General features: G+C 43.4%; 1 protein-coding gene across 5 annotated transcripts in view; it reads right to left on the bottom strand.

Moving 5' to 3' along the window:
* Nucleotides 1-24,922, bottom strand: part of kdm2ab (lysine (K)-specific demethylase 2Ab) — a 51,251-nt gene extending 26,329 nt beyond the window's left edge. For 4 of the 5 annotated variants that reach the window (XM_060927333.1, XM_060927335.1, XM_060927336.1 and 1 more), the window contains exons 1-8: nucleotides 24,714-24,922; nucleotides 23,972-24,004; nucleotides 5,266-5,404; nucleotides 5,068-5,146; nucleotides 4,900-4,946; nucleotides 4,587-4,765; nucleotides 4,388-4,494; nucleotides 742-835 (exon numbers count right to left, since the gene is read on the bottom strand). In XM_060927333.1, the coding sequence (XP_060783316.1) occupies nucleotides 742-835; nucleotides 4,388-4,494; nucleotides 4,587-4,765; nucleotides 4,900-4,946; nucleotides 5,068-5,146; nucleotides 5,266-5,404; nucleotides 23,972-24,001 (675 nt within the window). In that variant the 5' untranslated portion in view covers nucleotides 24,002-24,004; nucleotides 24,714-24,922. Of the gene's footprint in view, nucleotides 1-741; nucleotides 836-4,387; nucleotides 4,495-4,586; nucleotides 4,766-4,899; nucleotides 4,947-5,067; nucleotides 5,147-5,265; nucleotides 5,405-23,971; nucleotides 24,005-24,685 lie in introns of all 5 variants that reach the window. The other variant, XM_060927334.1, reaches the window with a different exon arrangement.
* Nucleotides 24,923-26,283: the final 1,361 nt, after the last annotated feature.

Raw genomic sequence — 26,283 nt, 5'->3', positions numbered from 1 at the left:
TTAAAGTGCATATCCTGGACCAATTTCGTTTTTTTTTTTTTAATATGAAAGTATGTCCCTTTACACACTCATCCAGAAGGGTAATTTTGCACAAGGCCATCCGTCTACAGCAGAAAAAAATAAAATAAAACGCGTCTGGAAAAATCCCAAGGGAGTCTGGAGCCAGATTCGTGACGTTATCTGCGGAAGCGTGAGCAGGCTGCGAGAGCTTTGCACGGTTTCAGTGCACAGCCTGTGTAGACCAAGCGCTCCCATTTCTCTCTCATTGTCCGGTCTTTTGGAAAACGATGAGTACTAATCCCATCAAAATTGGTGTTGCTACACCCTCCTACGATACATCTGTTAACCATTTTAATAATTACGCGATAATGTTGAAGAAATTTGCAGAAAACCACCAGGTCGTTTTCTCATAAACAAACCAGCGCTGACGTAGGATTCAGAACGAGGCGTCCCGCACGCGACGTCACGAAAATCAATGTTTCCCTGGAAATTCAAATGCCAAGTTTTTTTCAGAGGCGGACCAACTCAACTCAAATGGCTTGATTTCAACTGAATATTTCTGGTATTGCGCAACGTAAAAAAAAAAAAAAATTGCATAGAATGCAGAATGTTACAGATATTTGACCAAAGTTTAATATAAAAGAGGAGAATTACATTGATCTTGCTCCTGAATTTACCCGTGATACGCACTTTAATGCGCTCTCAGAAGCAGAAGAGAACGACGATGTGTGTGGTTCTCACCTTGCGTCCTCTCAGGATGTGATACCAGACTGACGTGCCACCAAAATCAACATGGAAGTCTGTAAAACAGCCCTTCACACTCATCAGACAGTACCTAGGGAGATAAACAGGGTTTACCGTCACAGCCACATAAACCATGCTGGTGTTTAACCAACAAGTCGACAGATAAGAAAAACAGCCTGTGCTAATAGAGGGGTGAATAAATCTGTAGCTCAGGTGTCCTGGATAAGCATATTTTGTGTACGGGCTTTTTTTTTTTTTTAAAACCCTTATTCCCTACTGACTTCTGCAGTACAAAAGCTTTCATTTGGTGCACGTGTTTAAATATAACGCACCTCAACGCTGTAACTATAGCACAGGCCCCGTCATTCCAAGTGGACCGAGGTACAATCTGACTGGTTGTAAAACAGTTTTTACTACACTTATTAAAATTAAATATCACGCTCACTTACGTATCCTCCCGCTCTCGCTTATGGCTTGTTTTACAATCAGGGTACAAAGTTTGTGTCACAGGGGTCCAAAATTCAAATTGATTCAAACTGGTTCTTGTACCAGTTTTTAAGTGGACAAGTTAAAGAACAGATAGGCATGTGTAATAGTTTAACAAGATTAAGTGTAGCTTTAAGCAGGGCTGGGAGAAACAAATGAAGTGATTCTCGGAGAGGACTTTTTTTTTTTTTGACAGTTCAGAATCCGCTACTTCCATAGTGCTTTTAAATATAAGGCTGTAAGCTTTGTGTTAGTTGTCTCTAATATTTACGTCCCGATATCTTGACCACATTTTAGGATGAAAATAAATCATTTTAGATACGTGTTATTTTATATTGAAAAATTAGCTGTCTCGGAGAGGACTTTTTTTTTTTGACACAATTACATACTAATTTGATCAAAATAGTTTGAAAACTTACTGGCATTCAACATTAAAACTTATGTTTCCAAATGATATGGAACCAAATATTTGTTTTATGGTATAAAGAATGATTTAAGTGCATCCCTTTTGGAGCTACCTGTGGTCAAAAAAAGCACTTTTTCTAAATGACACGAGTAATTTTGCTAAAAATGACACATATTGCCATACATTCACCAAAAATAACGTTATCACCACATTTTTTTTGCATGGTAAATAGAGCTATCACAGGGCTACAATAAACAACCAAGTTTATTTAGTCAAGCCTTTTGATATTGAAAATAAGAAGTGTTAAATGTGATTTTTAGCTTGGGTACCCTGATTGTAAAACAACCCTTATGTCAGAATGCGAGCAATCGAAGGAACAGGATGCTTATTATGAATGTTGACTTCAACAAATAATTACCCCTGAAACAAGTAAATAAAGAGCAGTGTCTCTTCCCAGGGATTTCAAACAGCATCCTGGTAAACTGGCATTTTGCTTCTTGAAACGGCACCAAAATCCACCCTACATGTTTCATAAATACATTCAGTCGGTAAACAGGAAGTTGATGCGCGACAGACCTGAAAATGGTACACATGGTATAGAACCCCAAGCTGAAGCTCGGTACCAAATATCAAGCAGTTATGACTTGTAGTTGCTGAGAAAAGTGTTATGAAAATTTTCTAAATCCACGTTATATGTTTCATAAATACATTCAATCGGTAAACAGGAAGTTGACGCGCGACAGACCTGAAAATGGTAAACACGGTATAGAACCCCAAGCTGATATGATTTGTAGTTGCTGAGAAAAAGGGTGTTTCGGACAGATGGAAATACGGCGATATGGACAGAAGTAAACCAGTATACACCCCTCCCTGGAACGGGGGTATAATGATAAAAAACTGAACAATACTCCCTCAGTCTGTAGTAACACACTGAACTACCTACCCAACTTGCCATACATTATGTTAAGCTACCCTTTTTTTTTTTTTAAATCCCAGTCAGATTTCTGGTCTACCAAAACGTGCGACTTGTCAACCCTTTTCTAACATGTTTATCATTTGCAGGGTTCTTACACTTTTTCACCAGTTTTTTCCAAAACCTTTTACTGAATTTCCATGACCATCGCTGGTTCATCACTGCTCATCGCATTTATAGCACAGCCCCCAACACTAGTTTATATAGCAGCCCCCCTTATGCACAATCACATCATACACATACCTATTTCACGTCACCATTCACAACACTGTTGCCCCCTTTCTTCACACACACAGACAACTACAGTACTGTACCTCATGCCCCTTCACATCACATATGCAAGTACACACCCACAGTCCATGTTTCCCCAAATATACAGTCCATCTGTCCCAAACCCATAGCCCATGCTCTCAGCAACCCACCCCCTGCCCAGGCCCAACCCCATAACTTTGTAATTTGTGCATTACAAGCATTTTGGTACTATGACCCCCCCCCACATATGCACACAGGCAGACTACTGAAATTTACAGGTGCTTTCAAAATAGGCCTATATTGTAATTTAACCATTGCCTAAATGATATCGTAAATGCAGAAATGAAGAGTTACAATTTGAAGACAACATTGAATGTCTATTTCTGTGTTCAATCAGTTTAATCAACATTTACATCCAAATCCAGCAAGGTCCTCAGGGCCCTACACTGAATATTAAGCATCGCCTAAATGGCATCATAAAAAAATGAAAATAGAGGATGAAAATCTGAAAAAGTGGAATGTCTATTTCCCTATAAATTTAAGCAAAATAAAATCAATTGTGACATCCAAATTCAGAGAATACACAAGATTAAGAAATGGCTAGGCTAATATGGCTTCACCTATTACAAATTAAGTCTTTTTATCCTTTAAAACGCAAAACTCTCAAGAGTCATAAAACTGAGGATATTATCCAATCCAATATCTTATTTACCATCTGTACATGCAAAAAAAAAAAAATCAAACGAGAGCTCCAGGGCTCCAGCATCGTAATTCGCCCCAAGGTGCGCCGCGGCGCTCCGCTCAGGTTTCGTTTCTATCCCAGGCTCCAGCCCGACTTTGGACGCCCGTAGCTCGGGCAGGGGAGGTCCCAGCATCCCCACACTTGGCAGCCAGAGACCTCTGCCCTCCCCCCAAAGAACCAGTGTGGGCAGGCCGCGCTAGCCCCGCGCCTCGGGACGTAATTCGCCGCGGCGCTCCGCTTAGGTTTCGTTTCTATCCCGGGCTCCAGCCTGACTTTGGATGCTCGTAGCTCGGGCAGGGGAGGTCCCAGCATCCCCAAACTTGACGCACCACGCCTAGCACGCTACAACTACTAGCACATCGCACGTTACGAGGAGGGTGTGGCCAGGGTTGCCAGATGTGACTGATGATTTCCATCCCAAAAAATGCTCAAAAACCGCCTGCAGGCACTACAACCCGCCTAATTTGAAAACCGCCCAATCTGGCAACACTGGGTGTGGCAGTCAACAGGCATAGCCAGTAGGCTACACAGACTGCGCTAGACAACATTTCCAAGACAACTCGTGGCGATTTACATTTTATTACGGCACATCAATTTTATAAAGATAATCGATGAAACACTAGATAGATTTCCATGACTTTTCCAAAACTTCTGAACAAAATACTTTTTTCCATAACTTTTCCAGAGCCTGGAAATTTAATTTTAAAATTCCAAAACTTTTCCAGGTTTTTCATGACCGTACGAACCCTGCATTTGCCATAAACACGAAGGATCTGGAACTCACTTCTGTACTTTGGGGTACTGCATGTCCATGATGGCGTTGGTCGAGTCTCTCTGCCTCTCCTTCAGGTGCCGTGGCCACATGTTATCCACCCAGTCGATCAGATCGACCTGAAACCCGCAAAGCAAACTGTCAGGGATTTATCACGGAGCAAGTCTAGTGGTTTGTACGCGTGCACACGCATTGGAGAAACAGGTCCTACTGAGGCAGGTCTTTTGACGAGATGCTCCAGTTTAGTATGGCTGAACTCGAGGCTGATGACGTTGTACAGCTTCTCCCTTTCTGACGCTGGAGTTTCATAATATCTCCTCCACTGACTCATTGACATCTCCATGCCCTTTTGAGTGCTTACATCCATCACGTCAATCATCCGTCGACTGCCTGTCAGAGGGATGTAGAGAAAGCAAGTGCAAAGCAAACGAGCTGAGACGGAGCTGTGTGGATTTGAATAAATGCTCAAATGCTGTGCTGGATTAACATGCTGCTATGAATGAAAGAAATACAAACATGCTTACCTACAAACAGTTTCACATCGCTCACGCTGAAGTCTGGATCGGGCATTCTGAGAACGCAAAGTTGACAAAACAATACGTTTTAAGAAAAATAACAACAAAACAGCAGACAGAGAGAGAAAGAAAAAAAAAACACAAAGAGAAGAGGGTGAGAGAGGCAGAGAGACGTACTGAATGCCAAGACCATCTGCTTTCATAAAGATGATGGGGTCCCGAAGCCCCTCCCGCTGGATATACTCAAAAGTGAAGTCTGCAGAAAAGAAACCACACACACACACACACACACACACACACACACACACACACACGGTTAAAAAATGCAATCGAGTGGATCACACTAATGTTCAGTGCAATATTTTTAACATCAACCTTTTCCATGCATTATTTTGACCAAGTCGGAATTGAAGTAGCTGCTTTCAAGCTTTTCTTCTAGGTCAAAAGTCGTCTTGCCCTCAATCTCATCGTCTGAGATGCCATCGTCCTGGTAGCGCCGGCGTGTTCCTGTTCGCTACACACAGGAGAAAGGATGGATGAACAGTAAAGCTTGAACTACCATGGCTAGAACTGCACCCATGCGCCCACCTTAGCTTCAACACACACACAGAGCAAATAAACATCACCAAAATTTCCTAGACATTTAACAAAACAAATGAACAAAAATGCTCTGCTCACTACCGAGTTGACGAACTGACTCAGACCACTGCTTTCAATTTCATAATAATAAAACACGACACATCAGAGGCACGACTGCAGCGAGTTTGTATCCTGTGATTCATGTTGCATCAGTCAACATCACACATGTTCACGGCATAAAGTTTATCAGGTAATCGTTTAAAGGTCCCATGGCATGAAATTTTCACTTTGAGGTTTTTTAACGTTAAAATGAGTTCCTCTGACCTTCTTAAGTCACCCCAGTGGCTAGAAATTTCATAATGTGTAAACCAAACTATGCCCAACATTTGAGAATGGCGCGTCAAAACGGCGCGTTGATAAGCTCTTCCCTTTACTACGTCAGCAAGGGAGATGATCCCCACGCCCCCCCCCCTGGATTCCCACCCACTGTATGGATTGCCCGCCCAGTTGTAGTGAGGAGACCATAGAGGACACAACAACATGGCATCACCTAAGCGAGCGAAACATGGAAATTGCGCTGTACATGGATGTGACAACACAGAAGAGAGTCTGCTTTTACTGCCGACGGGAGAGCCCCTGAAGATGCAGTGGCTTAATTTTATTGACTTCAATAATACGCCGTCGAGTCTACCTAAGACGGTGTATGTTTGTCGGAAGCATTTTCCTGAGGAATGTTTCCACAACTTGGGACAGTACAGGGCAGGTTTTGCACATCAACTGTCACTGAAGCCTGGGTCCGTACCAAGCATCCCTGCCGCATCAACAACAAACACCGAACAAGTAAGTGTATAACTGGTCGTTTTGCCGTGTTTTAAAATCGGTGCGTTAGCCTAGCAATGGCTACATTAGCTGTGCAGCTAACCGCTTCCTGCAGTTAGCCAGGTAATCTGCGCTACAAAACTAAAGAGCATGCAGCATGCTCTGTTAAACTGAGTTTAGTCTGGAAATTGACTGTAACTTATGAGCTTATGTTTGACTATTGCTCCGCAATGCATGTCTTCTGTTGGATAAGCGCTATGTTGCTGTAGTTGCTGCTTCTATCCTCTTTGGTTATGGAGTGCGTGTTCAAGCCTAGGGTATTATACGTTCGTAAACTACCACTCCGAACACTCTCACTCTCTGTTCTCTGTGTCACGTTAAGTTTACGAAAGGAGTCCGAGAGAGAACGGGGTTTTGTCTTAGCAGCGTGGCTACAGGCGCTGATAGCAGCGAGTATGTGTGCGCGCAGCTTGGTCAAGCCCCTCCCCCCATGGCCCACCCCTACCCTCTACCCTTCCCCGCCTCCTGCTTCTCATTAGCAAAACGACGCACTGGGAAAAGCGCTGAAATGGGGCTTTCTCCCAGGAGGCTATATTTACGTGCCGAGGGTTCATTTCGAGAAAAGGCCAATTTATGCTGACAACCCAGTCCTCGCAGATAGCGTCGCAGACAGTGTCTGCGTAGCCCCCCCCACCTTCGCAGACGCTCTGCACGCACCTCCCAAAAATTGTGACCACCGCAGAAGCCTTGCAGACAGCGCCGCAGACAAGAGGGCTCTGATTGGTCCACTCTACATCCGCTGTACACGCACTTCCGCTTCCCTACTTTCCCGGTTTGTTTTGTTTTCACGACCGCCATTTTTAAAAACACGAGCGAGGATGGAGCAGCACGAAGAGCGGTTGATTGAGGAAGTACGTACATCTATACGACTCCAGTTCTAGTCATTATAAAAAAAAAAGTTCTAGTCATTATAAGTAACCGGAGGATAAACACTCCACTAACCACACCCACCAACTACTCCTAGCGACTTCGCGCCCCCTTGCGTTGTGCCGGTGAATAACATCACGCACGCCTATTATCCCCGCTCAACAATAAATTACAACTGTCTGCGAAAAGCTATCTGCGAAAGCCTTGTCGCAAGAGCATGCAGAGGCATAAAGGCTGCGGACATAACATCCGGAAGCCTCCACGAGCCCGTTTAAAGCATCAACAAACCACCATGCCATGGGACCTTTAAAAAAAACCTGACATTGTTTCAGGTCAGTATCCGCCACAAAACCAATACTCTCCCGAAACTGTGCACTCTTCCTGATGGCAGGTGTGAAAGTGTAGATAAAAGAAACTGTCACGGTGCAAAGGTCACTCCTCAGTATGACCTGCTTATAACAGTTTTTTTAATCATTCATTCCTACAGTGGTAATGCAAAAGTTTGGGCACCCCTGGTCAAAATCGCTGTTACTGTGAACAGTTAAGCAAGTTGAAGATGAAATGATCTCCAAAAGGCATAGAGTTAAAGATGACTCATTCCCTTTATATTTTAAGCAAAAACTTTTTTCCAATCTTTTACATGTTCAAAATGACAAAAAGTTAAAGGGCCTGAAGCAAAAGTTTGGGCACCCTGCATGGTTAGTACCCAGTAACACTCCCTTTGGCAAGTATCACAGCTTGTAAACACTTTTTGTAGCCAGCTAATAATCTTTCAGTTCTTACCTGGGGGATTTTCACACATTCGTCCTTGCAAAAGGCTTCCAGTTCTACAAGTTTCTTGCGCTGTCTTGCATGCACTGCTCTTTTGAGATCTATCCACAGATTTCCAATGATGTTTAGGTCAGGGGACTGTGAGGGCCAGGGCAAAACCTTCAGCTTGTGCCTCTTGAGCTATTCCATTGTAAGTAGATTTTGAGGCGTGTTTTGGATCATCGTCTTATTGTAGGACCCATCCTCTTTTTAACTTCAACTTTTTTTTTTTACAGATGGTGTGATGTTTGCTTCCAGAGTTTGCTGGTATTTATTCAAATCCATGCTTCACTCGACCAATGAAATGTGCCCTGTGCCACTGGCTGCAACACAACCCCAAAGCATGATCGATCCACACCCATGCTTCAGAGTTGGAGAGGTGTTCTTTTCCTGGAATTTGGCACCCTTTTTTCTCCAAACATACCTTTGCACATTGTGGCCAAAAAGTTCTATTTTGATTTCATCAGTCCACAGGACTTGCTTTCAAAATGCATCAGGCTTATTTAGATGTTCATTTGCAAACTTCAGACACTGAATTTTGTGGCTAGGACGCAGGAACGGTTTTCTTCTGATGACTCTTCCATGAAGGTCATATTTGTTCAGGTGTCGCTGCATAGTAGAACAGTGCACCACCACTCCAGGGTCTGCTAAATCTTTCTGAAGGTCTCTTGCAGTCAAACAGGGGTTTTTATTTGCCTTTCTAGCAATCCAACGAGCAGTTCTTTCAGAAAGTTTTCTTCATCTTCCAGACCTCACCTCGATCTCCACCGTTTCTGTTAACTGCCATTTCTTAACAACATTACGATCTGAGGAAACGGCTACCTGAAAACACTTTGCTACGTTCTTGTAGCCTTCTCCTGCTTTGTGAGCATCAATTATTTTATTATTCAGAATGTGAGGGAGTTGCTTAGAGGAGCCCATGGCTGTTGATTTTAGGGACAAGTTTGAGGAGTCAGAGAATTTATACAGCTTTGAAATCTGCATCATCTGACCTTTCCTAACGAAGAATTTGAACAAGCTACAGCTCAATAAGCTAATTAAGGTCTGGAACCTTGGTAAGAGTTACCTGAGAACTCAAATGTATTGGGGTGCCCAAACTTTCGCATGGTGTTCCTTTTCTTTTTTTCCACTCTCCAATTGTACAAAACAAAAATACACCAATCAGCGGTCTCAAAAGTAGCCGGTCACCGGCGGCAAATCGCCGGCTATGGCTTGTTATGCCGCCGGCTATTGTCAGTCGAGTCACAAAATTTAATATTAAATATTTGACAGCAAAAAAAAGTTGTGAACGTAAATTACATCCACTATGTCATGTATGTCCGTTGCCGCGTCAACTGTGTTTACATCCTCGACATGAGTGCAGCTATTACTGCCGCCTGTGTTGCCAGATTGGGGGGTTTCCCGCCCAATTTGGGCGGTTTCAAGTGCATTTTGCCGGGTTTTGAACATATTTTGGGCTGTAAAACGTCAGCAGTATCTGGCAACATATTTTTTTACTTAATACAAGAAATTAATGGATGCCAACGTTTTTGCCAAAATGGTATTTTATTTTCCATTGTTTAGGCAGCTTCAGCATCATACTGTGAGATTCTGTTCAAATTGTTTTTTTTCTTCTCTGAAGCCTGAGCCATTTATTTTATTAGTTTATAATTATTGTTTAATTTAGTCTTCAGGAGAGACTGCCTGCACACAGTACTAGTATTAATAGTTTTTTTTTTCTTACATGAAAGCTGAGGCATTTATATTATATTTTAAGGTTCATGTTGTGCTGTGAGGTTCTCTGCACTTTAACTTTTGAACCAACAGGTGCATTTGGATAAGTAAAGCCTATTTTTCTGCATTTTTGTAGTCCTGGTAATCTTTTATATTGGTAAAGTTGTTTATAGGACCATTTCTCAGTGTCTGTTTTTTTAATCAATAGTTTTTCAGTAATAACTTAATATTTAACATATCACTCAATTTTAAACAACCCTCGCGCCTCCCCCATGGGCTGCCCCCATAGTCTCCAAAATTTCTGTGGGAAACGCTGGCATGCGTAACAATGCTAATCAAGCTTAAGCTAGATGACCCCCCTCAAATACCCGTCCCGGGTAAATGTTATCCCAATTTTAGATGGCCTGTTCCAAACCATCCCACCCCATGAAAAATTCGTACTTGCATATCTCTCTCTCTCTCATATATATATATATATATATATATATATATATATATATATATATATATATATCTGCCGCTGGCAGACATTTTACCATTTTGCACCCTGCTGTAAATTATTTGTACCCTGCTATTCTCCCAAACTTTGAAGCCCCTGCAAATATTGCAGAAAATGCTGAAAAGAAATGTCGTCTTTACTTTTATGCCTTTTGGTGATCAGTTCATCTTCTGCTCACTTAACTATTCACAGTAACAGACATTTTCAATAAGGGTACCCAAACTTTTGCATGCCACTGTACTACGTTATAAATCTGTATAACTGACCGAAGCATATCTGCATTTATGATTAATACTGCTCATATTTGTAATCTGTACTTAAACCAAAAGTGGGTGTGGTCTCAAACGGACTACATTTTCCCCTATTCGAACCATATTTCTTGCTGACACAGTGACCGTTTGTACCTGACAACTTCTTATGAAATATTCAGCTGGATCCATTTCTCCAACTAGGCAGCGACTGATGAACAAATTAATGCTGTAAAGGTATTGTTCACATTAACGAACACTCCCTTCTCTGTCCCGTACGCTTCTCCATAGGAATCTTTCTGGCACGGTTGCTCAAGAACAACCCCGCGAATAACGCACCTCCTGTTCATATCTTTATTTTATCCGTTTTGTTTAGAATGCATTTGGTTAGAACCCTACTAAACATTTAGTACGCCTTCAGGTTAGGGGTAAACAGTCAATTTTGTTCATTTTTTTTAGTAAAAAGAAAAAAAAAATGCATTTGGATCTGAGAAACAAAAGGATTACGTTGCACAACATGCACTATGTGGTGAAAGTTTGTGGACCCTTCGCCATCACACCCATAAGTGGTCGTTCTCTAAACTGTTGCCACAATTGTACAGGATACCTTTGTGTGTTGTATTGGGATGGTAAGATTCACAGATTTGCATCGGTGCACCAGCACAGATGTTCACAATGCGATTGTCCTGATTAACAAGAGTGCTCCGAGAGCACAATATCTTCCGCTACAAACGATATTGCAATATGCGTATTACTGTCCTATAACAAAGCCTTCTGCCATGTTTCGTGAAATTCCTCCAAAAATTTAGCCTGGCAAGCCAGACTAAATGTGAATATTTAGGCTACGTTTACATTACGTCGAATCAGCGGATCATCAGATTAACGTTCTTAAAACGATTCGCGTTTACACTAAAACTGTTAGCCGTGCACACAGCAACACCAATACGCGGATACGCTCGGCTCCGCAGGCATCCTGCGCTCCAAATCACTCCGCCCTGAACAGCGAGTGCCCTCTGGAGGGTGCGCACTCCGGCCCTGCGCAGCTCACAGAGCGCGCGAGTGAAGTGAACAAGCCACGATTCGGGACTGAGCCGCTGTGTGTGAGATCCCAGCGCATATCACTTACTACTTGCAAGTGGAAGGATGGCAAGCCTGAAGACAATCATAACTACACAATGGGCAGTATTTGCATCAGTATTTGCAGTATTTTCATACTTTTATACTCTTTAATGAAAGGTGATACAAGGCGGAAGTCTGCGCCGTTTTTCAGCAGTCGCGTCACATGACCAACGCCAGCGAATCAGGAAGGTGGATGTCACAGTGACGTTGTCCAATGAGACGCCAGCTAGAGCTCAGCACAGCGTATTCGCGTATTCTCAATGTTTACACAGCACCGGAGCTGATACGATCTAGATTGAATACGTGGACGCTGGCGGATTCCCGTTTCCCCGCTTTTTCAGGGGGGTTAATGTAAACGGACAGTGCATCCGCGAAGAAAACGAGACAGATACGGTCTAGTGTAAACGTAGCCTTAGTCTGGCCTCGATCCGTAGACATTTCCGAAGCGGGTAGGAGGAACAAACCGCTGTCTTTCAAACTGTCTCTGTGCGTATAGGCCAACGCTCTGACCAATCAGCGCAACAGTGACTGTGATGTAGTCAGAGCGACAGAAAGCAGTGGGGGAGACCTTGAAATAAATAATTTTTCAAAATGCGTATTAATTAATAAACATGTTCTAGATATTAAGAAGTTTGGAGATAATGACCACAAGTTTGGAGTCTGTACCACATACACATTTTTTTTTCCAAGTGTTTTTCAAGGGTTTGCTTAAACTGTTTTTGAGAGTTTTTATTTAGTGGTGTCTGGTGAAATAATTTCCCTTAAATTTAAAATAACGGGAAAATAAGAAACAATCAAAAAGTAATGTTTCAAAGCTGTTTATTAATTCTTCGTACTGCACAAACTAGCCCATCCTTTTGGCTACGAGCGGAGCCAGCTGGTAGATCAGACTTTTGCCATAGCCGGTCGGCAAAACAGCGAAAACGTCCTTCTTGAAAAGGAATGAGCGGAGAGCCTCTTCCTGCTCATGTTTCAACGAAAACTCCAAGTCTAATTCTTCTAAAACTGATTCCAAAGCGGAGTCAAACGCGCGCTGTTCACTAGCCCGTAGCCATCTTTCCTGTTGCGCTTTCTCCAGCATCGCGCAGCTTTGTCGTCACTCCTGCAAAAGCCCGCCCAAAGAATCCAAACAAAAACCTTGCGTTGTGATTGGCGGGCATGATTTGATGCCCAGGGTGTTTGTTTATATGGTGTGAGGCTAGACCCATTCGCTAGGCAAAAATATTTTTGGCCGCTAGACGGGTGGGTCTAGTTTACTAGGCTACCAAAAATTGTGAGGGGAGTTGATTTCAGAAGGTGCGTACCCTTTCCTGAGACAGATGGACATTGCCATGACAATCCCTCTTTGGGCTTTTTTAAAAAAAAAAAGTGTGCACCGAATACAATTTGGGTTGAATGCGTTTCTAGCATCTACAAATCTGATTTATTAACAGATATTTATTCGCAAACATTATTATTTAGAAATTTGACCAGTAATTTGAGTGGTGCAGTGGTTAGCACTGTTGCCTCACAGCAAGAAGGTTCTGGGTTCAAAACCCATGGCCGACAGGGGCCTTTCCTTTCTGTGTGGAGTTTGCATGTGCTCCCCGCGTCTGTGTGGGTTTCCTCCAGATGCGCCGGTTTCCCCCACGGTTCAAAGACATGCAAATTCAGTAAAATACCCAGCCACTGGGGTTGCACAAGTCGGTGCATACTTCGTGCCGGTCCCAAGCCCGGATAGACTGGGGAGGGTTGCATCAGGAAGGGCATCCAGGGTAAAATCTCCGGCAAATCAAATACGCGGAACAGATCCGCTGCGGTGGCCCGTAACAGGAGCAGCCGAAAGAAGAAGAAAAAAAGACCAGCAATTCCATATTTTGTTCCATTTCTTCTCTCAAACTTCTCAATCTCCACTGCTCTCAGTGACCAATTATTGACAAGTGTCTCACAAACAGGACACACATCTGGGCGAGCCACAGATTACCATGGAGAACGAAAAAATAACATACATAAGCACAGCATCATTCTTTTTGTATTGTGCCGAATCGTGTTGAATCACACTGCATTGCAAGAGGGGTGAATCATATCGCATTCGTAGCTGCTTCATACGTATCGGATCGTTGGCAATGCTCCTCGATGCGTAATGCATCGGCCTCAATGATGCCCCTTTTCCACCAAAGCAGTTCCAGGGCTGGTTCGGAGCCAGTGCTTAGTTTGGAACCGGGTTTTCTGTTTCCACTGACAAAGAACTGGCTCTGGGGCCAGAGGAAAAAAAACGCTTACGTCCGCGGGGGGGGGGGGGGGGGTTGTTAAGACCGACAACAATAAGACCGCGAAAGATCGCCATTTTTAAGCGACGAGAAGCAGCAGCTGTACAAACGCGAAGTCATCCATTATTATTATTATTATTATTATTGTTGCTGCTGCTTCTTCCGCATTGTTTTTGCTTCGATATTCGCACCAAGGTTTATGCAAACGTAGCGACGTAACTGACGTATACAGTGACGTAATGATGTGTCTTCTCTGAGCACCGCGAGCGATGGAAAAGCAAGCTGGTTCTCAGCTGGCTCGCAAGTTGAACGAGTTGTGAACCAGCACCAGCCCCGAACCAGCCCTGGAACTGATTTGGTGGAAAAGGGGTATGATAGAGCTGCACATCCCTAATGCTGTAGCGTTGCAATTTCCCCTTCACTAGAACGAAAAAGCCTAAATGTGTTCCTGAACGAACACCAACGCACACAGCCATTCTCCAAAAGCTAGTGGAAAGCCTCACCAGAAGAGTGGAGATTATTATTACAACATTATAAAGGAGGACTGAATCTGGAATGGAACTTTCAACGAGGACATGCGTCCACAACCAGTGGCGTCGTTAGGCCCCATCACTCGGGGCTATCGTCCCAGGTATTCTGAGTCTAGCCCTGGGTATGTCTGGCCTCAAAAAAGTAAGAGATTAACAGAAAGCAACTCAGAACTTGACTTGCAGCATCCAAAGACAGAGGAGGAGGGGACATAATTGAGCACTGCACAGTGCACATTCAAAAATTTTGGTAACCACCAACATTAGAACACCACTTAGAACTGGTTGGAAAACAACTTCCAAAAAAAAAAAAAAACATCAATCCACTATTGCTGGATTTTTCAAGATGAAAACAGACAGTCAGTCATTGACTATGGGTGTGATTTTTTATTTATATAAATCAACAAATGTAACCTGCCGAATTACGTAGATGCATAAAAACCGCTCCGTGTAGCCTGGTTATGTTGATTTTACAGCGTAGGGTCTGTAAGATTAGTGTGCCAGCAGAGCTCAAAAGTTCGAGCGGTTTGATGAATCTCTACAGTGGTGGTCTATTTGACCCGACTAAAAGGGGTGTTCACACGGCAACTTTTACTCCGGTGTAGCACCGGGGCTGCCCCGGTAGAGCGTTCACACGGTACAAAGTTATAGCGGTGTAGCCCCTGAAATCTGCTTAAACCGGTGCAAATCTAACCCTGCTCGGGAGGTGGTTTAAGAAATTTACTCCGGAGTAAATGCTAGTTTGCGGGGCAGCACCGATATAAAATGGGACGTCTGAACGCTACAGGGGTAGACTCGCTACGCGCGAGGAGAGTTGATTACATACGGGCATTGCATAATTTGCATCCTGGTATTTTGCGCTTCCAAAATGGCGAATAACAACAACAACAGAACTGCGTGTCTTCCAGCGTTGCCAGATTGGGCGGTTTTAAGTGCATTTTGGCGGATTTGAACATATTTTGGGCTGGAAAATGTCAGCAGTATCTGGCAACACTGGTGTCTTCATCCACGTTGTTTTCCCGGCGCTTGGTGATGCCATGACAACCGGGAAATGGAAGTACATTTTCATGCATGCGCATTTCATTTCCGCATTATTACTATCGTATAGCACGGTCGCAAAAACTGCCGTGTGAACGCAAGTGGGGCTGCACCGGTGCTAACACGCTTCTCTCTAGTAAGCAGGTTTGTGACGTGTGAACGCTCCACAAAATTTACATATATCGCAACAAAATACATCGGTGCAGCATCGATGCAAATATGTGCCGTGTGAACACCCCTTATATTTATTTAACAGGTCAACAACAATTTGTGTTCATGTATAACCAATAGTTGCGCTAACATAATTTAATTCCATGTTTTAATGCAACATGGAGCCTCGCCAGCCCACCATCCCATAGCCAGCCTTTGGCATATCAGTCACATATGGCCCTTTTCCACTACCCTTTTTCAGCTCACTTCAGCCCGACACGGCTCGCGTTTCGACTACCTCAGAGCGGCGCGACTGAGCTCACTTCAGCCCTACTCAGCACCCAAAACTCGCACGGTTTTGGAGTGGGGCTGAAACGAGCCAAACCGAGCCGAGTGGGGCTAGGGGCGTGAGGAGACACTCCCCTGTGCACTGATTGGTGAGGAGGAGTGTCCTCACACGCCCACACACGCCCCGCGAGCACGCTGGGATCTGTAAACACCGTAAACCCAGAAGAAGAAGAATTACGAGGATTTCTGAAGCCTTATGCGCCTCGCCTCATCTATACGCTCTTGCCAGTATCTGTTGGCGTTGTCGGTGACAACAAGCCACAGCACCAAGACCAGCAACACTAACGACTCCATGTTTATTGTTTACTATCCAGGTCGTGAGACTACCGCTTAAAAGGTCACTGATGTCACTGTTTGCGCCGCCTAACGACATCACGTGACGTCCACCCACTTTCGCTAACTCCACCCAATGTGTCCACCCACTTCCAGCCAGCACGGTTCAGCGCGGTTGTAGTCGAAATGCAACTCCAACAGCCCCACTCAGCTCGACTCAGCACGGCACGGCTCAGCCCAACTCAGCCGCGTTGGTAGTGGAAAAGCGGCAATATAGGGATCAAATAGTTTTGTTTTTTTTCTTTGCCAAGCAATATTAATGTGAACGTAAATGTGTGCTGTCCAGATACTACAAATGAGCTGCTGCACGTCGACTGAGGCTGGATGCACTGGAGAAAACTGTGTGAGAGAGAGAAGCAGAAACTTGGAAGACATATGATCATAGTCTTGTGAGGTGGGATGTCGTCTAGGAGTTTGAATGCTGTAATATAATAATCATGGTTCTAACTAGGCCTTTTCAGCGTATCAGGCCGATATGCAATGTTTCCTTACTGCTACGCCCTGCCCATAATATTGCCGACACGCCTGTAAAAGTTGCCGTTACACTTGTCAATCTTGAAAATGTGGCCTTTTGTTTAATTTTCCCTTGTTATCCCCACGCGGCAGCGACGGCCCGCCGCCATGCAAATGTTCTACGTTCAGACATGCTCCACTCCCCGTCCATGTAAGCGCCTAGCTGCCTGAGCAGTTCCGTGTGGAGAAGGTCACTGATCATGCTAGTCCGGTTTACCTCCTTCCTTATGCAGTGTTTGCGGTAAAGTGCCAACCATGTCAAGAGGCATTTACACGCCTTGCATGTAATAGCTCTTGATAGTCCTGTATTGTAACTGAATGGCTGAAGCTGAAAATAAGGCTACATCCACACGACAACGGCAACGAGATGTTATTTAAAAATATATCGCGTCCAAATGGGCAACGATCAGTAAACTATCAGGTCCATATGGCAACGCAACGCTTGCTGAAAACGGTGCAATACACATGCCACACCTCTAGGGGTGCTGTAAGACGGTCCCTTCGGAGACACCAGAACAATAGAAGTAGTAAGGACGCATGTGCATAAACTATTATGCGCGAGACTTCATATTAGCCACAAAGTCAGAAAAATCTGTTCGTAAAATTACATTATAATGACCAAATACAATGAAAAGTATTTTTCCAGTCTCACCTATGAAAGGTAATCCCATGTGATCTCGTTTGGACGGCAAACCTGTTGGTACAGTTAAACGCAGCTAATCTTTATTCTCCGCTTTGACCTTTCCAATATGGCGGCGAGGATGACGTATGATTCTACGCGGAAGGCGGCGTCTTTAATGGCCCGGAACAAATTGAATGCTACACGTTGATGGATTAATTTGCTCTTCTACGCCCTTTTTGAGGAATGTATTGTAGGACTTAAACCAACATCTGAAGAGGTGAGATCTCTCCTTTTTTTCCCGATTTTTGCTGGCGGGATTGACTCTGCCCTAAGGGCAGAGTCTCTGTCTCTCTCACTTTGCACCATTACACAATAAATATTCACAGTGAAAATATTTTGTAAGCGCATTTCATGAACCAAGTTATAGGATTTGACGACAGCTCACATCAAGTTCATTACACTTCTACCCGGCGTGAAGCACTCACAGTCATGTGGTTGTGACGTCATCGTAAACAAATCCGTTCTACTCATCCAGACGACTTCACAACGGCAACGTTGCCAGATCTTTCCACTCTGGAACCCGTTCTCAAAAAGATTGCGTTTTGGGGCACCCAAAACGCCGGTGCCGTGTGGACGCCAGGCCTAAACGATAAGCAATTGTATCGGAGTCACCTGAATCCGTTGCCGTGTGGACAGGGCCTAAAGCTGACACTTGGTGAACATCAACTGGTTGTTTTATTCTTATTCCATAAATGTGTCACCAATATAGTTGAATATTAATGAGAACAAGTCTTCAGTCAAAAACAATCACAGTAACTTTTGGCAAAAAAAAAAAAAAGGGTGACTTTCAGGGAGGCCTGCAAGTGCCAAGAAAAGCACTTGAATGCATCTCCAAGCATGTAGAACCCATTAGCTTTCGGGGGCCTAAGGCGGCCCCCAAACTTCCAGCCATTATGACTGGTGTCACTACGCTGATATTTCGGTCTCGTTAGAACCCTGAATAATGTAGCTTAAAATTTGTCTTTGTGGTCGTAAAGGAGAGACATGTGAATGAGAAATTATATATTTTTGTTAAACTGATAAATTGTACTCAAGCTGCAGCTACAATTATCGACACCTTTTCAGATTTACCAATAAAAAAACAATTTTTACAAAGGCGAGTTTCAGTTACAACAGTTATTATTGGTCAATTAATCAACTAGAAGACCCACCTCGCCATTTGATCTTGTCGTCTGAGGACACAGCCCGTTACCGGAGATAGAATTTTTTTTTTTTTAGCACAATCATCAAATTGAGGAAAACCTGGACGTCATCATCGCAGGTAAGCATGGTGGAAAGATCCCGGCCATGCTTTTACTTCTCAAATTCACAGATATTTCATGATCTTCTTGTCAAAACCTACTTTGTTTCCTACTCTTTCATTTGGCAGTCGCCATTTTGTATTGAAACGTGTGTTTGAGAAGTCACGTGAGGTGTCGATAATAGTGATCACTTTCACCGGTGTCCACCATTATCGACACCCTGTGGAATTAAGTGACATTTACAACTGTTATGGATCGATCTTTGTGTCACATTGTTGAAGTTGAAGTAGTATTTTAAAAAAAAAAAAAAAGTGCTGAGATTTATATTTTTCTGATTCATGACAGAATGGAATGTTTATAGAGTATTAGGAATCCTACTGCAATAAATAGAATTAGCGCAGAATTAAATTCCTAGCATATTAAAAAAAAAAATATTACATGCCTGAAAGATTCAGATTTTTCTATTCCATTTAGAAAATATATACATTTTTTGCAGTTTGTTGTAAATATCTACCACATATTACAACATCAGTAGACATTTTATATTTCGGTTCATGTGACCGCTGATGTGGATTTTCATGTGGTTACAGTGTCGATTGCTTGTTGACACTTATTGGCAAACTACAAAACTAGAAATTAACGCAAACAACGAACGATTAACAAAACGCGATCTACGAGAATACTTTGAAAGCGGGTAGTACGTGGAACCAAAAGATTTTCTGACACAGGTTAAACATTATCAGTTCATTTCTTTACAAACATTACAATTACTTCCTCATTTACAGTATATAAGCACCAACATTGATATATTTATATAAGATATTTTAAACACAAGTCTATGCAAGACTGTTTTGTTAACTTAATACCACATACCGATTATTTTTTTTAATAAATCATCCGGATGTCGATAATTGCAGACCAAGGCGTTGATAATTGCGGACAAAGGCGTCACGTGATTCGATACGCCAAGTAATCAGGAATCAACTCTTTTTTTTTCCCCCAGTGGAAGTTTGAGTAATTATTCAGGCACAATTTACATACTGAAAGTCTTTCTACTTTTACAACGGCCAAAAGATTGTTAAGGTGTCGATAATTGTAACTACCGTTCTAATGATATTTAAAAGTCAAGTGACGTTTCAGTTTCCTGAGATATTATTGGTGGTGTTAATGATAACAGAGGAAACAGGACACATCTCCCATAACTTAGTACGGAACAGACCCGTCACGTATTTTCTTATATTTGCCTTCCGGGTTTTTATATGCTGTTCCGTCCTGCAGTGCCATTTTTGTGACATTTACTTACATAATCTTACCTTTTTTTGTTCCAGTTTCACAGAGACATCCATCATGTCCACCATTTTATTAACTGGTACTTACATTAGTCATCCTGCGTTTATAGATGAACCCGTCCCGTAACATATGATAAATAAAGTTAAAAGAAAAACAAAATATATTGTTGCGTTATTTTGTTGTCAAAACACCGGATTTCTTTGTGACGTCGCGCCGAGGTATATTCCGAGCTTTTTGACTGAAAATATTGCGAATATAACGTTAATACAATGTGACGGGATAGAATAATATACGACCGTGATACGTCCGAGTATGAGATCCCTGAACATTTAGAAAACGTCCCGTTCCGGTTCATACTTTCCGTACCCAGTTATGGGAGACACCGAGAGAAGAACTGAACGACAAATTTAAAAAGAGCAGTGCAAAGCTCAATAATAAAGACGGCATAAGCTTTGAATGCGTGTGTGGGTGGTGATGATATTTCTCGGAAAGTTATGCTGTGTTCACACTTGTACCGGTATGAAAGTGGTATAACTGTATCGATACAAAGTATACCGGGACAGTTTAGTGCATCTGTCCACACTAGTGAGAAATGTTTGCGGTTTTCTTTCATGGTAGTTGAAATGTTTCCGTGGTTACAGAGTAACTTCCTTCCGAGAATATATGGCGGATGAAACAACGTGTGTGTGCTTTTTGTTGTCAATGTATAGTCTGTATTTCTGGTGGTCATTTATTCAGTCGAATCGTATAAAACGCACGAGGCAGTTGAGAAAGAAACAAACGAATCTCCGTTCTTCACTATTTTATTCAGCGAAGACATCGATTGAGGTGTGTGACTTTGCGCATTATATTTGTATCGATACAGAGCTGCTTCATCTGTCCACACTACGCAAAGCGCTACAGTACCGGTACGAAACCCATACATTTGTGGGTTTCGTACCGGTACAGTTATGGCCCTTTTCCACTACCCTTTTTCAGCTCACTTCAGCCCGACACGGCTCGCGTTTCGACTACCTCAGAGCAATTCCAGCGTTATGGACGTGACACTTGAACTCAAAATGGCAACAAATGACCCAGTGCATGTTTTATTGTCCCCCAGTATTTAAACAGGTGTTGCATAGTTTAAGGCTGTACCATACTGGAGAAGTGATAGAACAAGAACAATTCCCATAGTACATCTAGGGCATGCCAGAAAATGCCAATAAAAGATGCGTTATGGATGTGACAGAAAAAGTATCACTTTTCTTGGGTGACTGTACATTTTTATCAAACTCTGTGAAATTGTAAACCTAATGTCGAAATGGATATATCCATTTGATAGAGGGGTCCAAGGTGAATATTAAAAAAATCTTTGTTTAAAATATTTTGTATTTCATGCAGAGTTTCGGAAGGAAAAGTCAGCGTTATGGATGTGACGAAATTCCGTTATGGATGTGACACGTCTGAAATAGACATGGCATATGTTTAGAAAATCAGCAATTTAACCACCATAACCCTTTGAAAAACTCTCTAAATATCAGCTAAAACTATCAAAGTTCTTAAATAATATTTAGGATGGCTATTGTTTTGCTGTTTTGTGGATTTTAGCATACATTTCTGTGGCTTGTGGCAATAATATAGAATTGTACATGATCAAAGTTGATTTTAGCTTGGGTTTTACATTATAAGAAAGAAAGACTGACATAATAAGGCGAAGGGAACAATTCTTGTGACAAATTGGTTCAACTTATTCACATCTGTAAAATACAGGCCTAGGTGATATCTCTGGGAGTGGTTTTGATGTATTACATGTTGCTTTATTTTTGCATGGTGAGGTTGACATTTACATGGAATTGCCCCTCATTGCAGCACGACTCAGCTCGCTTCAGCCCTACTCAGCACCCAAAACTCGCACGGTTTTGGAGTGGGGCTGAACCGAGCCAAACCGAGCCGAGTGGGGCTAGGGGCGTGAGGAGACACTCCCCTGTGCACTGATTGGTGAGGAGGAGTATCCTCACATGCCCACACACGCCCCGCGAGCACGCTGGGATCTGTAAACACCGTAAACCCGGAAGAAGAAGAATTATGAAGCCTTATGTGCCTCGCCTCATCTATACGCTCTTGCCAGTATCTGTTGGCGTTGTCGGTGACAACAAGCCACAGCACCAAGACCAGCAACACTAACGACTCCATGTCCTCCATGTTTATTGTTTACTATCCGGGTCGTGAGACTACCGCTTAAAAGGTCACTGATGTCACTGTTTGCGCCGCCTAACGACATCACGTGACGTCCACCCACTTTCGCTAACTCCACCCAATGTGTCCACCCACTTCCAGCCAGCACGGTTCAGCGTGGTTGTAGTCGAAATGCAACTCCAACAGCCCCACTCAGCTCGACTCGGCCGCGTTGGTAGTGGAAAAGCGGCATTATACTGCTACAGTACCGGTATTGAGGTTTTTCACCTGACGTCACAGGGTCACGTGACGCCCTGGTGTCTGCCATTTTGAAGGTCAAGCTAGCTAATGTCAACAACATACTAGCTAGTATGTTACTGTAGCAATGTTTACGTTCAGTCATTTGGATGACTTAAAACCTTTCAGTCTCAAGTTTTTCCTTTACTGTATTTACTAGTTTACTGTAATTATGATCCGGCAGCTATTTACACCGGATCCAGTGTAAATAGCTGCTGGAGCGCGCTCCGGCTTGCTCCCCCTCAAATTAAGCAGCGCGCTCCGGCTTGCTCCCAGAGTGCTCCGGCCGAGGTTCCGGAGCGCGCTCCGGCTTGCTCCCCCTCAAATTAAGCAGCACGCTCTGGCTTGCTCCCGGAGTGCTCCGGCCGAGGTTCCAGAGCGCGCTCCGGCTTGCTCCCCCTCAAATTAAGCAGCGCGCTCCGGCTTGCTCCCGGGAGCAAGCCGGAGCGCGCTGCTTAATTTGAGGGGGAGCAAGCCAGAGCGCGCTCCGGCAGCTATTTACACTGGATCCGGTGTAAATAGCTTCCGGATCATAATTACAGTAAACTAGTAAATCCAGTAAAGGAAAAACTTGAGACTGAAAGGTTTTAACAGTCATCCAAATGACTGAACGTAAACATTGCTACAGTAACATACCAGCTATGATGTTGTTGACATTAGCTAGTGCTAACAGCTAGCTGCTAGTACACTGCTACAACACAGACACCGACCCTAATAATACAGTTCTTGGTCATTGCCTGGTAACAGCAAATTTATAACGGGCCATGTCTCAACAGACTAAGAAGTTATTTCAATGACATTTAATAACATTTTGTTTATCCTGAGGGCCGAAAGTAAATGAAAATGTGAACAAACCTTAGCTGTAATAAGATGGCGACCACCGGCTCCAGGGACGACCCGCTGATGTAGGCATGTTACCCAGCCTGACAAAATATTTGTAGGCATCCAAACTCTTATACGCTTTCAGATCAATACCTGTGTATGGCGATGGGTTTTTAACGACACAGGTATACAGATCATGTGGGCCGAAGTCAGGTAAAGACGAGGGCTTCGTGTACTTCCGTACGTCAGTGAACAATCCTGGTGGAAGCAGGTAAACGTCGTTCTCTAAGCCTGCTAACCTCAATTTTTGCAAATACCTCTCCCTCTGCTCGCCCTGTAAATGCCCTACGTCGCTGGATAGTGAAGGTGTTTTCTGCATCTCGCTCCTTTTTCTTTTATGTTTTTCGTTTGTCGCCTTCAAACCGATTCGAGCCGTGACGTCCAAAATGGCAGCCTCACATGGGTGAAAAACCTCAATAGTTGCTAGTGTGGACAGGTGTTGCGGTACGAAAGTAGTTCCGTATCGGTACAAAATCCCTAGTGTGGACAGAGTAATAGATACAATCTCCCCAACCTCTCTCCCTTAAAAAAAGTAAATACAAGCCCCACTCAGTCTTTTGAACAGCTAGAAACACCACTGTTCACAACTCCTTGGCCATATAGTGTGGTTAATCTTACAAACCAGGATTGTTTTCATGCTGTATGTGGAGAAAGTGAACTCACCAGGCGCTTGCTGTAGCGGGTTTCCTCCATTGCCTGAAAAGAGGAACACAGGATTGAGTATGTGCTGCTCCTGAGACTGGAAGAAGTGTGACACACTGGGGTTTTTAAAGCATATATATATTCATAAAAAAAATACCAAAAACGAACTCGCTAGCTGATAATGAGAGAAGTGATCTGAGGTGATGAGACTTTTTTAAAGAAGTAGAAACAAACAAAGAGTCTCATAGCTAGCAGAGGACCATCAGCTGTGTGGCTCTGATTTGATTTGGACTCAAAGCGCACTTTATACAACGACTACACCAAGCAGCAATTTCAATAAAACCAAATTTACATTCTTTTCTTCCTTCTGAACTTCGAATATAACGTGAAATACCAAGTTTATAGAAGATAAACGCCGTTGGTTTCCGTGACAGGCAATTCGCTAGCATCCGGAGCTAACTGAAGCGGTGTTAGCCGAAACTCTCCACCTGCCGCTTTAACACCGCCGGAGTTTGTCCCACAGCACTTTATAAATATTTTTTACACATTCCAAGCCACTATTATATCAAGAGAAGTGTAATAAAAATGACAAACTAAAAAGTTAGAAAAATATCAAAACACAGCTAGCGGCTAATCTAATGCTAACCAGTTAGCATTTTCATTGACGCCCAGCTAGCGTTAGCAAAACACACAATGTTAGCTGCCTAGGAACAAAACAAGCTAGCTTAAACCTACATTGTACTCTTTAGTCCTTTAACCATACCTAGCGTCCGGGGTTTGTTTGTTTTTTTTTTTAGGAGTAATAATGGTGTCTTTTCAGTTTAATGCGAAGAATTCCTGCGTATTTCTCTAACTGCTGCTGAAATTCATCCTGTCGTAATCTCGTCCACTTCATATGCTTATTATTGTATACGATAAAGTTAAAGGAATCCGCTTCCATCCGCCATTTTCAGATTGTCATTACACACACACGCAGCGTGAGCGTCTATCGACACCCCGCCCTCCATACAAATCTCACCCAATCAAAAAGCGGCCATGTAGATTTCAAGATGATGATTGGTCAACACCTACGCCACTGTCGTGTATATTTCTCAGATTAACCACGCCTCCCTCGTGTATTTTTATCAGAGATGAGCAGGTTTAATGTGTGAAGTTGAAAACTGAAGGGCAAATATTGAATACAAGATTCATCACTTTTGTCTGGATTATATAATCACAGTCGGATTATAATTAAACATTTAAAAAAAAATTTTTTTGCAGTTAGAGTCACTGTAACTAATAAACAATGATAAATCCATCGTATTGAGGAGAGCGGGGTCAGTTGTCACTTTTGGCCCTTTTCCACTACCCTTTTTCAGCTCACTTCAGCCCGACACGGCTCGCATTTCGACTACCTCAGAGCGGCGCGACTCAGCTCGCTTCAGCCCTACTCAGCACCCAAAACTCGCACGGTTTTGGAGTAGGGCTGAAGCGAGCCGAGTGGGGCTAGGGGCGTGAGGAGACACTCCCCTGTGCACTGATTGGTGAGGAGGAGTGTCCTCACATGCCCACACACGCCCCGCGAGCACGCTGGGATCTGTAAACACCGTAAACCCGGAAGAAGAATAATTACGAATTACGAGAATTATGAAGCCTTATGCGCCTCGCCTCATCTATACGCTCTTGCCAGTATCTGTTGGCGTTGTCGGTGACAACAAGCCACAGCACCAAGACCAGCAACACTAACGACTCCATGTCCTCCATGTTTATTGTTTACTATCCGGGTCGTGAGACTACCGGTTAAAAGGTCACTGATGTCACTGTTTGCGCCGCCTAACGACATCACGTGACGTCCACCCACTTTCGCTAACTCCACCCAATGTGTCCACCCACTTCCAGCCAGCACGGTTCAGCGCAGTTGTAGTCGAAATGCAACGCCAACAGCCCCGCTCAGCCCGACTCAGCACCGCACGGCTCAGCCCAACTCAGCCGCGTTGGTAGTGGAAAAGCGGCATTTGTAATCTCATCTCATCTCATCATCTCTAGCCGCTTTATCCTGTTCTACAGGGTCGCAGGCAAGCTGGAGCCTATCCCAGCTGACTACAGGCGAAAGGCGGGGTACACCCTGGACAAGTCGCCAGGTCATCACAGGGCTGACACTTATGCTGTGTTCACACTTATACCGGTACGAAAGTGGTATAACTGTATTGATACAATGTATACCGGTACAGTTTAGTGCATGTGTCCACACTAGCGAGAAATGTTTGCGGTTTTCTTTCACGGTAGTTGAAATGCGCGTGCGCGAAATGTTTCCGTGGTTACCGAGTAACTTCCTTCCGAGAATATATGGCGGA

This window comes from Neoarius graeffei, chromosome 8 (genome assembly GCF_027579695.1).
Source record: "Neoarius graeffei isolate fNeoGra1 chromosome 8, fNeoGra1.pri, whole genome shotgun sequence".
In the NCBI taxonomy this organism is placed as follows: Eukaryota; Metazoa; Chordata; class Actinopteri; order Siluriformes; family Ariidae; genus Neoarius; species Neoarius graeffei.
The sequence above is the reverse complement of the archived record's forward strand: the minus strand, read 5'-3'. Positions and strand labels throughout refer to the sequence as shown.